General features: G+C 38.0%; 1 protein-coding gene across 4 annotated transcripts in view; it reads left to right on the top strand.

The window, feature by feature from the left end:
- The window catches only part of nbeab (neurobeachin b), a 206,158-nt gene that overhangs the window by 123,289 nt on the left and 69,207 nt on the right, over window positions 1-13,662 (top strand). For all 4 annotated transcript variants that reach the window (XM_082503549.1, XM_082503548.1, XM_082503546.1 and 1 more), the window contains 2 exons: window positions 3,572-3,696; window positions 12,395-12,541. In XM_082503549.1, coding sequence (XP_082359675.1) covers window positions 3,572-3,696; window positions 12,395-12,541 — 272 coding nt within the window. The remainder of the gene's footprint in view (window positions 1-3,571; window positions 3,697-12,394; window positions 12,542-13,662) is intronic.

Below are 13,662 nucleotides of genomic sequence, written 5' to 3'. Positions count from 1 at the left end.
AGTCACTCTTGGTACTGCCGAGATCCCGGCTGAAGACTACAGGTGACCGAGCGTTTGCCTTGGCTGCACCAGATTTATGGAATAACCTCCCCATCGCTATACGCGAGTCTGATTCTATCCATTCCTTCAAATCGCGGTTAAAACCCCACTTATTTAGCCTCGCCTTTTCTACTAGTTAACGCTTACTTGTTAGTTAGCTTAATGCTTATTCTTATCTTCGGCTTATTCTTAATTACTTTTAATCATTAAAAAAAAATTTTTTATCCTTTACACTTAGTTTTCTTTTATGCTTTTATATGCAATTCTTTTGCTTTTGTGTTTTTAATGCCATTCAACCTGCTAGCATGTTTTGGTACCTTGCCATAGCCCTCATCCTTCCCTGTTACTTCATCCTACTCTCTTGCATGTTAAGCACTTTGGTACACCACTGGTTTTTAAATGTGCAATATAAATAGTTTGTTGTTGTTGTTGTTTACAGAAATGTGTTACTTTTCAATGTGTTAATCCATCACTTACATAGTTTTATTACATTTAAGATGATTTTAATTGCCTGGCACAGTTTCACCTTTTTAATAAACACTGATACTATTTGCCAAATAATCAGAAATATTTCAGGAAACTATGGAGTTTTTGCTGTCCTTTTATAACCGCAACATAAAATAGATTTCACCCTCCAACCCAATGTAAGCCAAAATGTTTTGGAATGATATAATTTCCTAGAAACTGTTATTATTTTGAATTACGCCAGTTAGCTTTCTCTTTTCAACAACCTACGTTTCACGTATACTTAGGTGTTCATCTCAAAGACCTCAACACTGGCTCCCTGAGGAAAGATGCCCTTTAAATACATATTTGAAAGAGCAGAGAATAGACAATAGTCCTGTTACAAATTTATCTTACTGCACTTAGCAAGTCTGAAAGCGGCCATAAATAATGGTGTTCCAGTTTCCTGTAGGTTATCAGTGCTGGAAAATTAGCTTTTAAAATGCGGTTTGAAATCCATTTGGGTGATTGATGGGTGATGGGACTAATAAATTTTGCCAGTTTCTAGCGGCCGGCTCACAGCAATTCTTTATGGTTGTCATGAAGCCAGACACATTTGATGTGTCAAATAAGAAAGGTCTACAGCCATCCCTTAATGAATGATGTTGGATGGACAATTTGTTACTGAGACAACACACTATCTTTCTATTAATGATTCTGTAGCTGGATTTGTGTTTTATTACTTATATTAAAAATTGATTATCTGAATTTTTTTTAAAAATGAAGAGACTGGTGTTGATTGTTAGCTTTTGCAGCATATTAAACAGTAAAAATGTGTGCATACATTATCCAAGTGCACTTTTAAAATCTGCTATTCAGGCCCATGGATGAGGAAATTGCTGCATTTGGGGGGGAACAAACTCTCATTTCTTACAATGCTTTTAAGACATGGACGTGCTCTTTAGTGTTTCATTGCCATTTCCCTATTGGAGAGCTGCAGCTGGAAGCTCGATGCCATCAAACTGTGTATCCCCATCAGGATTGCAATCCTCCTGAGCAGTTTTTGGACCACCCTCAGAGAGGAGGTTCCTTCAGCACAGTACTTTGGCACAGTCCAAATCCGGTATAGCACTGACCACATAGTGTAGAATATCACAGTTCCTCCTCAAACAGCAGATTTAAACTGAAACCATCTGCACAGGCCGAAACAGGCAAGGAGACATAAAAAATGCCGGCGTCCAACTCATTAATCAGTTGATTGAGGTTTGGTTTGTTGTGTATTTTCTTGCTGTTAAAGACAAATGAAGATATTTTGGCTTGAAGTTGTACTCAAATAAGCAAACAAGCACTTTGTGTAAAATGCAGCAAATTTAGTTAATGCTGTTACAGGGAACTCTTCAAAGAGGCAGATTTATCCCCCACTGGCATCTGCTGTGTATTTGTACTAAGAATTAGGGGACATAATCTTCAACAGTAATCGCCCAGTTGCCTGCAGTGGATTTACATTTTTCACACTGTGTAATCTCGCATTTACAATATCATTTACGTGGGTGTCTCCTTTCCACCCACTGACATCTCTCTTTTCTTCAGTGAGGCTTTGGGGGAGATTGACAGGGGACAAGCTCAAGGCGTTCAGTGTTGCTTTGCATACAGCAGCTCATGATACTTTGCGCATACAACATGTGCACACACACACAGACACACACATATACACTCAGTTTTGATTGATACTTAACTGAAACTGAGCTCATGTTGCTGTCAGAGCCCGGCTAAGTCTCCTGAGCCTCTTGATTTCTGACACTGGTAGATATTATATTTATGGAGCAAGAAGGCTGTATTTTGTGATGTGATCCCCTCTAACACTTTAATCTGTTTAGACTCCCTCAGTACTGTAGCAGGGAAGGGGGCAGAAACTATACAATGAAATAGACGGTTGCCTGCCAGGGTCTTACTGTATCCAGCACACACAGGAAAATCTCAGCTTGCATTTGAACACTCAATATCCCGTCCAAGGTTTTATTTTGAGATTTGAGCGCCTGTTTCTAGATTTATTCTGTTTCTAGATCTACAGATGCCCTGTATTTGTATAATAAATGAGCTCAAATGTTGAGGTACAGAAGTGTGCTGCCCTATTCGCACATAGTGTCATTGTTAAAGAGAACAAAACGAAGGAAAAATATGTTATTTCTTCACATTTGGTTAAAGTTGGAATGGCTGATGTAAGGATTTCTCGTCTGTCAGCTAGAGTTGATGCAATTTTTTTCCTTCTCCTTGGTAAAGGTAAATTAAAGCAAGACTTGTCTTGCTGTATTCCCCTCTAAAGGAAACGTAAAGGCTTTGAAATAGCTCCAGCTAGCATGCAGTTGGAACAAGCAGCACTTAGAAACCTAATGCTGGTTGTGGTGCTTAATGGTTTGCATTAGCTGCAAGCAATAAAATTATCCCAGGTCCTCACTAATGTTGAAATAATCATTTACAAAGATGGTTACCACATGCTGGAACTGTTTTCTTCTTTCTCTGTCTTTTTTTTTTTTTTACCACCCTAATTCGCTGTTATTAATAATGAATAAAAATGCAATTTTCTATTGGGTTGCTCCAGGGCTCTGGGAATCATTTCAATGAATATTTCAGCACATTATTTTAATCATGGCTCCACATACTCAGGGAGGGGGCTTGTTTTATAGGCTCATGCCTCAACCGCCTCAAGACCCCGATCATTAAACTCCACGCTGTCTGCGTTGAGGTTCCTACCTTTGATTTACAAGACTTGTTAAAAAACATTGTAAAAAGGAGGCAAGCTGTGCCATTTATACTTGTAATTTGATGCTGTATTTGTTAATGGGAGTACTGGTGATTTATGCGTGCAGCGGCTGCTGCTGCTCCCTGCTCTTCTGATGCTATAGCATTAGCAGGACTAACATTAGTAGGTCGGTGCATGCAGTATGCAGAGGCCCAGCTTAATATGCCTTCTAACTATGGCCTGGTTTTTCTCCACAAGATGTTTTCCTCTGATAAGAACATGGCTGGTGTAATCAGTTCATCATTGTTTGCTCTGTCTAACCTGCCTGTCCTTTGGTCTCCTCCATAGTCAGCTGCATGACTTCTGGCGTCTTGACTACTGGGAAGATGACCTGCGGCGAAGGCGGAGATTTGTCAGAAACCCATTTGGCTCCACCCACCTAGATGTCGTATGCAAGGAACTGCAAGAGTATGGTGAGTTTTTATGGGATGTGCATTTAAAAAAAGAAAGTTTTCATAATTAGGCGACTAAAAATTCACATCCAGCATTATCCCATTTCAATGCTTCAATGCTGCCATTAAAACATTTTTGAAAAAGGATTAAAGTTTAGCCTCCGCTTGTCCATATAGTTTAACATGTTGCTTAGCAGAAATTTTTATAGGTAACATTTTTTATGAGTCCTGTGAATTGAACATGACACATCCATTTTATTGCACTTTTTATTATCATTGCAACACATACTCTAGAGCAAATTGGCTCTCCCGCTTTATTATTTTCTTCTTCATGCCTCAAACCTTTCTCATTGACCGAGGCAGCCTTGCAGCATTGCCCACCACCTTTTGTCGGTTATTTCTTTATATCCTGCCACACTGACTTTTAAAAGCTACTCAGTACTGTTAAAATCCCTTGGCAATACTCTCCTGTCTGTAATTGAATAGCACCGCAGATGTTTAATGGCACAAGTTTGAATGTATTGAGGCTGAAATTAATAGAGTAAGACCCATTTTAACTTTATGGAAAACAGAAAGCAGGGAACTCTTTGTGGTCAGCGTAGCCTTGTTATAATGGTTGCAGACGCATGCATGATCATGACAATGTTCCCTGACCTCATTGTGCCTCAGTTTTGAGCTACTGAACAGACTGGTGGGTTGGGTTCGGGATGTCATCTGGCTACATTCAGCTCTTGCGCTATCATGGCTGCTGTAGTATGTACATCATGGCAACTCTGTACATGAAGATGAGCTGGTGTTTCAGTGGATGATGCTCCACCCATATAGAAATAGCATTTTTTTTTATAGTGGTCCACTGTTACGTTCGATAAGTACAAACATGGCTTTTCAGCTTTTTATTGCTTCCATTGTAAGAAGGGCTCAAGTCAATTAATGTTAAATTAGTATTTTTTTAATCCACTTAAAAATATCAAAGAGCTTTTAAGAATCTTTGATGAAGAAATTGCATTGTGTTGCATCAATCCTGCCTACCAATAAATAAAGTGGCACTAAATGCTTAACAGATCAGAACATCCGCAATAAACTCTCCTCCCACTCACCTTCCACTCAACACTGACATTTACTGTATTTTGTTATTCATTTATTGTTCTTAAGATAACTTTAACTCAGTTCATATGAAAAAGAAAAAGAAAACAATATATCAGTTACAAACCAGACACATTTTTATTTGTCAAACTTCACTGTGCAGGTGCTCAAAGTATGCATTATCTCTGTATTAATCTAGGGTTTTTACCTTTATAATAAGCGCCTTAAGGCAACTGTTGTTGTAATTTGGCGCTATATAAATAATATTGAATTGAATTGAATTAGCTGCTTTACTGACTCAGGTAACACCTGTCATACTGTGAACTTTACTTGCTATTTACGTCATTCGTTCACCAGAATGTTTTGGAGCTTTCAGTTTTCTTTCTGCAATGTGACATTAGGACCTCAATGAGGTTGACGGAAGACTTGTTGAAGTCCTGCTGGCATGCGGTGGTTTTAATGAGCGGAATAATGTATAAACTTGTCAAGTGAAAGGGATCGCCTGCGGTCGGATGGCCCTCTTGCTCTCCATGAGAGGTGAGCTGCACTTTCAGGCTGTTTCCAGCAGTCTTTGATGTGGTTGCGCAGTTGAGGCCATTTTTTTGTTATGAGTTAAAATGAGAAACCTTTTGTTCTTTGTTACAGCTTCAGCAGGGTTTTTTTTGGCAGTGACAGTTGGCAGTTTTAAAAAAAATGGATTATGACACATTGTGCTTTTTACAAGAGTATTCACTTTTAATTAGCATAGTATTAAGGATAGGACCTGTTCTTTGTAGATAATCCTGGTGCAAAGGCTGAGAGGTTGGAAATCATTTGTCATATCCAGACTTTGTTTCTGGGGTTTGATGGAGATGCTATACAACTCTTTAGTGGCTTCCAGGCAGCATAGGCACTATAGTAGAAAAACAAAGAGGCTTGTTTGACTTGGCCCATGAGAGTCATTACTGAAGCTTTAAAATCAGAGACTACTGGAAAACCAGCAGGTTGTCTAAACTGAATAGCCAGTTCCTGGTTTGACAGCAGTATATGACAGTATACACTCAGGCACCATTTGAGTTTGAAGAGGGCAGACTGCCATGATTGTGTTCAGAGTAAATGTCAGTCTTGGGTAAAATGAAAGTGCAATAGAACATTTTTTAAATCAACATTTCAGCGAGTGGCTTGCATGGTTGTTGGCACCGCATTCTTTTGTGTTTTCTCTTTGATATTAAGAAGATTTTTTATATTTCACAAGTTTTACCAATTATTTTAACTGCTTTTTATCTTCTTTTTTTTTTCACTGATGGTATTTTCAGACTTAGTAGCACATGTTAAACGTTGATGTATTTTGCAATAAGGTTTTAGTGAGTTTGGTGTTTATCTCAGAAAAAGAATGTCCTCTGTGGAGTTTTGATATCATTCATATTTAATACACAACTTTAAATGTAATCTGTATTTGTTTAAATCAAGTTATTGTTAAAACTAGTACAAGTGTAACTTATACAATGTGTGTGCAAGAGTGTGTACAATCACGGACATGTGTGATGGGAGGTTAAACTCTGCTTTAAACTCTACCTCGTTGTCTATTAGCAGCATTGACAGCTTAGCCAGCACATTCTGTCTCTGCCCTCTTCCTGTAATAACCTGCCCTGTTACCGCCAGCCTCCGCCCAGTATCCGAGTATATTGTTAGGTGATTGGAATTGGGCAAGCATGAAATGGAAGTCACGTTAATATTGATCCAAATGTTTAACGGGGTGTTTTACCTCCGAGTGTCCTTGCTGTCTCATTTCAGGTGAGCACCTTCTCTCAGAGCTGATTGCCCCAGGCAGAGATCTTTATAGCTCTGTACTTCTGCGGAGGCAGAGTCATGATGTGATATTAACCTTCTCCAGCTCGCTCCAGCTTTATAATCACAGATATTAAATGAAGATAAATGAGCTGGCTAACATGTAAATCCAAAATAACAGCATTTGAATGCAGCTTTTCAGCAAGTATATGGAGGTGTGGGGATTATTAGACCTTGTTTTTTAATGTTTTGATGAAGAGAAGAGATTGTTTGTAACCTCTGATTATTCCAGGATATTGGATAAAGATTACCCCAAGAGGAAGCGTCTGCACTGTATAAACTCCCTTACATCAAAGTTGTTATGTTTACATTTACACACTTAAAACACATACAGATGGCCCGCATTGCAGGAAGTATGAAGTTGTCATTCCCCCCTCCTCCCTCATTTCATCTTTCAGTGCAAAGTAAATAAAAGTATAGAGACAAGAGGCAGAATTGCATCGCCCTTCACAGTAATGCAATCCCATGAACAGGACTCTTGTGGAATGTGGAGCCTGTGGAGACCAAGCGTAGGAGGACAGGATTTGAATCTGGGAAACGGAAGAGATATATTTAAACTGTTCTATAGCGTTCATATTCTATAGATGTTGGAATGAGTGTGCAAAACTTGTGTGAATGATAGTGCAGTCTGGTGATTGTGTTGTAAATAATCTATGTTTTTATAAAACAGCAACGCTCCTGAAGAAGCTCTAGAGTTTATTTTTTTAAAGTCAGACTTGAGATTTTTAAGTTGGGGTCTATCTTCAGATACAAGTTTTGTTTTTGTTTTTTCTTCCAAATATATGGAGTTTTATTTATAGCATAATAAGTGAATTACAAGATGTAACAAACTGTTGAAGATTTTCCCTGTGGCTCATACTGCTATTTATGTGTCTAGATTACTTTGGTGTGAATTTTCCTGTTTTGGCACTATGTCTTCCTGCAGTTAAATATAATGGAACCAGGTGGCATTTACATATAAAAAGTGTCACTTTCCAGAAATCACGATCCACAATTTAATGCTTCCACAGACCTTGTTCTGAGTACGAACTGATTTCTCACTGGTGTACATTTATCAGCCAAAACAAGAATGCAGCTAGCTAAGATTGCAGAGTAGTGTCATTAATGTTTACTTGCATAAGGAGGAAACTCTAATCATGGATAGATGGATGCTTCCTCAGAAAGGAAGAGCGATACAGTTGACAATCATAATTGAACAGAACCGCTCACAACAAAGCTAATAATAAAATACATTTTTGAACCGTGTTCTTTGGAAAGTGCCATTTACTTTATTAAGCTGACATCGTCTCCATTAGTGGGCGACTCTTAACAAAAAAATGGATAAACAGGACCACAGGCTGGAGGACAAACAAGGAGAATTGATTTTGGGATGAACATATGAGAGAAGGATGTTGTGGATTTCTTTTTGAGGAATGGCGAAAAGTGTAAGAGGGAGGGTCTATATTATACATAAGACTTGCAAAAAGCCATGCTTACACTACACTACTGAGATAAAAATAAAATTCCAGTGCCACAACGCTCAATCTGTATCAATACAGTATATCAAGAATGGACCCTGGCAGTGTTGCTATAGTTGATTAAATGCTCCTTTGAAGTCTTTTCAAAGCTCATCTTGTCCACATTGTGTAATAAAACTGCTCAACCCTAAAATATTTTCAAAATGGGAGCCTTTATCTAAGCTTGCAAAGTTTATTTGAACTGAACAACTGAATAACTTTTTTAATTCTTTAGCATATTTTAAACTCTATATAACAAATCTGTCTGACCAGGGCAAAAATTAAAGATGAAGTTAGACTCAGTGTTTTTAGGAAAGTTGTGCCACATTGGGCATTGCATATCCAAGAGGGTGAACTCCGGACTTTGTGCGTTCAGAGACGGCCTCTGTTAGTGACAGCCAGCAGGTCTTCATCAGCCTCCACTGAGGTCATGAAAGCTCTGCATTGCACTTTACTGAGTGTAATTAGTGCACTCTGAGGCAGTTTCAACTCGGTGATTGAACAAAACGACCCAGGAGACCAGTGATCGGTAGCTCCTCGTGGAACTGTTTCTAAAGAGCTTAAAAGCAAACTGCTGTGACACTCAGGAGTCAGTGACAGTAGCTTTTCACAGATTGCTGTGTATGTTATTCTATGTTATGTTAATGCTGTTGATCAGGATATGAGCCAGCAGCTCGGGCTTGTGAGAGGCAGTCAGAGCTTTCTACCACATAGCTTTTTTCCCCCCTCTCTTTTGCATGCTTATTTGTTTTATTATTGTTATCATTATTATTTTGTAGTTTTCAGTTTGATTAGAATTAGGCTAAATAAAGAAATACAATAAAATATAATAACTGCTTGGTTAAGTTTACGTAAAGATTTTCCTGGGACTGAAATGCAAACTTTGACATTAACCGTGTCTTAGAGAAGTTTTCTCACAGAAAACCTTTAGGCCAAAAAAAAAAAAATGAATCTGTGTATAATTTGGGGAATTCATAAAACCAAAATAAGTACAACAGTCCAAGAAGTTGGTTCAGACATCTGCTTTTTATTGTTATTTATTCTAAATTTACTGAGGAGGAACTGTGTCCCAGCACATTACCGAAAAGAAAATTAAGCAGTATCTCAAATTAAAAACTGTATTCATCCAAGTCTTTTCATTGTGGCGTTAAGACATACAAAAACTACACAACTCTCCAGATTTAATTATTGCCAAGGCAGGCAGGAAACAAAATACAAAAAGAACATCTATTACTTTTTCTCCAATCCTAAACTCCGAATTGTTGCATTCAAGCCTACTAAAGCCAACCCCACAAAAACATAGCAAACTCTTTTCTTGCTGTTTTTAATGTTTGAATGGTGCATTGAGTTTGATGTTAAATCAACAAGTCGGCGCTTTAGAAACATGGCAACCCACCAAAAAAGAGAGAGATCTTACCTCAAAGTCCACTATTGCACGGTTGAAACATATCATAGCAAAACATTACAGTGTGATGGAGTAGAGGACATTCATATGCATCCATCCATGAGAGTTTATCCGCAACCAGGAAGTTAACCTTGGAGAAAACAGTGACTGCATATCAAAGTAAACTGGAAACTACAAAAGAAAAACTTGAATGAAAACACACGAGCACATATATTAATCAACCAAAGTGGATCATAAATTTATTGGTGCTAAATGGGTATCACAGAGTCAAATATTCAACTAAACTATATAAATGACGGATTTGACCACCTGACTGGTGAGGGTGTAAGTAGAGCTCTGTCAGTGGATGTTGTATTTTTTATTGTTGCGCTACATCAGAAACATAATTATATCAATTTTACCTGCAAATGCAAAATAAGATAATTCATAAGGCACATTTCACTCCATCTATTTTTTTTATTGCTAAAGCATAGAGCTGAAAAGACTATGACATGTCCTTCAGTAGGCGACACACATCTTCATCAGCCAGCCTTCATCTCCATTCATTTTTATTTTGTGTCAATCACATGAGTCATATCAGGTCCTTGAAGGAACACTCCTCTTGTTTTGCTACGTTCGCCCAGGGTGAACTCATGAAAAGCTTTCTAATGAGCCTGTCTCAACATGACTGCACAGCAAGTCCAGTAATGGTGACAAATTGTTGACTCTTCTCACAGCAGCACTTTTAATATGAGAGTCCATCCAGGGCCATGACTCTAGAGAACATCGCTTTTCATGTCAGCACATTTTCTCCTACATGTCATACCACTCCATTTCTTATTTATAACCTTATTCATTTTCTTTTCTCTGAGAACTAAATTGCATTTTGGGCAAAGCTGGGTTCAGTCCTCTCCTCCTGCATTGTTGCCTGCCCTAAAAAAAGGAGATGTTGGTCGTTTGCATGTAGAAATCAGCATGGTTTATTTGGTCTACTCAACCCTGTCCAGCCTTGCCAATCAGAACATCGGCCTGTCTGCCGAGGTTTCCCTCATTTACTCTGAGTATAATGATGGTTTACAGAATTACAGTTTTAAATTTCTCTCTTTCTGCTTTGATTTCTGACCGCTGGCTGGCTTTTGGCTTTAACATTGCGCAGAATTCATTTCCGAAATGCTCAGACTGCTTCCTTTCGTCTGATGAAAGCACTCCAGATATGAGACAGAGCAGGAAGCAGACTTTTTTCTTGGTAGCAGTGTTGACAACAGTCAAATGTGACCTCTTCAAGACAAGGTACATGTTCCTCAGGGGAGGGAGAGGCGAATTAAGAACTGTGCTGAAAGGAAACATGTCAGGCTGGTGTCAGCCACCTCCCGTTTCTTGATATGTGTTCTTCCTTTCGCAAGCGCAAATTTCTCCTCTGGTTATTTCCCACATTGGACGTCAGAAAGACAAATTCACATGAACGCTTTGAGCGGCTGTGTGGCAGGCACATGTTGGAGATGTGCTGATTTAAGCTGATAAATGTGTTGTTGGAGCTCTTTGTTTTTTTCAAGGATGTATGAACACATGCTTCACTATAGCCATATGATGAAGTCTTGGTCTAATTGTGCTGTCTGCACAGTCTCCTTCTTGTCAAGTATCTGCAAGAGGCAAATGATATCTCTAATCTGCTATGAGCTTAAGACGTATGCCTGACTCAGCTGTTGGTCTTTTAAGATGCAGGTAGCGTTTTGTTGTTGACCTTGTCTAAAAATAAAAGCTAAAACACCTCTGATGTTCAACCACTCGAAAAAGCAGTCAGTGAGCAAATGTGTACTCTGACATTCTTTTATATGGAATGGCAAGTACATTAGTGTGCATCTGTATCAGGTTCATCCCACGTATCACTATTCATTTCACGCTGAGATTCTCCGTGCTTTATTTTTCTCAGTTTTTATACTTTACCATATGTTTGAATTTTAGTTTATAGATAGGAATAAAAAGGTTTTTTTCCACCAAATATTATCCAAAAACATTTATATTTTCTCAACTGTTACTGTGTGTGTGTGTGTGTGTGTGTGTGTGTGTGTGTGTGTGTGTGTGTGTGTGTGTGTGTGTGTGTAAGATTGCCGTCTGTATTATGGATGCAGGAGTTACAAATGTCATTTGGTGGGTGTGTGGTTTAACTTTTTTTTTTCAACTTGATTTTTGCTGCTGTTGCAATAGTGTTGTTTTCTTGTTCGATATTTATTATCCCCTTTAATAACACACACTTATTTTCTTTTATTTAAATTCCTCACTGACTTTTCAAGCAAGTGATTGCTCAGTCGTAGGGTACAACTGCTAAACATTTTGATTGGATTTTACAGTTTTGCTGAGGAAAAATGTAGCACTGAAAACCTCTGTGGTAAATAGCAGAAATAGAAATAGACTGGTGGTGGATAAGTGGCTGAGAAAACTAATGGATAGGGGCTAGCAAGTAGCATCCTTCATGCTAAACTTCTGATAGCATTATGTGCACTTTATTACGTTATGCTTCAAAATATTTGCATAGAAACTATAGAGGACAATGTGTATTATGTTAAACATATATATGAAATGAGTTCCCATGTTTTGAGCTTGGATAGCCCAATTAGGTTATAAGCCTTCCAATGCAACATAGTGCCTTATGAACTCAAATCAATATTAGATAGCAATGTTTCTGTGTGCTTTTCATGTTTATTTGTTTTTCTACTGAGTTTTCTGAAATAAAAAAGAAAAAGATCAAAGAAAAAAAATTAAAAACTATAGGCACACACTTCTGCCCCACCTGCTTTTAAATAATTATATTTAAAAAAATCATTAACCAAGTATCTCAATCTCATATAAGCACAGTTACAAATCCTGCTATTAGCTTCAAAGAGCAGTAGACGACATTTAGTGCTCTCTCTTCCCGTACTTGCTTTTACAGCCTCTGAGAAGGACGAAGTGGTCAAGTCTAAGACGGTGTACCGCAGCCCAACTGTCACCACTCAGAACTCTGAGACCGAACTAATACTGGATGGAGACGACGATGCTGTCAGCCTGCTGCAGGAGAAGGAGATGGACAACCTGGGTGGTAAGTATAAATCACCACTGCTACTTGTTCCCATCCTAATAGCTGGCATAATCGGTGAAGTCATTGGATGCATGTGTTATAGCATTTAAAGTGCACTAAAATGAAATTGCAGTGGTAAAAGTATATCTGAAAGTAAAAACCTTGAAATATTTGGTAAGAGCATGATGCACAGTAATTGTTTGGTACTTTTAGCATAACGTGATATATCGGATGTCGGATAATACACCTATTCTCATGCAATGATTTGACGGTATTAACCATAAAAAATAATCCTAATACCACACACATACTTGACAGCTACTGTATATTATAACATAATAAGATACAATCTATTGAATGGAAAACGTTTAAAATAGAATAAATTTTTATATTTGGGTGTTAAAGAAGCTTAATTATTCTTAATTCTGCTGCATTATTTAATTCTGAAGAGCCAAAGAATAGAAATCGTACTGATTAAAACATCTTAGATTTGTGTTACCTGTATGATTATTGTCTGACTTCACAGTCAGTATCCTAATACAGCTTTAATACTTTGTCTAGCACAATTCAGTTAGTGGTGTAGCATACTAACTGAATTGTAGTATGTAAAGGTGGTGGTTGGCCAAAACGTCTGTAATTTGACCAGAGTAATACATGTCTGGAGAAAATTGTGCTGCCTTTGAACCTCGGCATAGCTTTAAAAGGCAAGTTAGACAGAGTTCGCTTCAGCTTTGAGTGCAGCTCAAGAATGCTGGACTGCATTCTTGTCGATAAAGCCAGATCTTCACTTAACACCTCATGCAAACAACTGGTGATTGATGTTTTTTGTGTGTGTGCGATGCCTAAAGTTATTTATTTTATTAGAATATAAAGGAATACTTAACCCTAGCAGTCATTCTACATTCAGAAAAAACAAAAACAAAAAATGTTTCTATTGTCTGGTGAACAAGAACAAAAAGCAGCAAAAAAAAAAGTAGATGCAGTTTTTCTACAAGTGGTGAAAGCCCATCACTCTTTGTTAGCAGTTGCTGTTGTCATGGGATGCTGTTTTAATTTCAGAATATATAAATAAACGCACACTGCATCAATGCTGTATATACATAACATTTTTAGCTCTTGGCCAACATGCCTTTTCAGTCATG

The sequence above is a fragment of the Aulonocara stuartgranti genome (genome assembly GCF_965226115.1).
Source record: "Aulonocara stuartgranti genome assembly, chromosome: 14".
Classification (NCBI taxonomy): domain Eukaryota; kingdom Metazoa; phylum Chordata; class Actinopteri; order Cichliformes; family Cichlidae; genus Aulonocara; species Aulonocara stuartgranti.
This window is presented reverse-complemented; position numbering and strand designations above follow the sequence as displayed.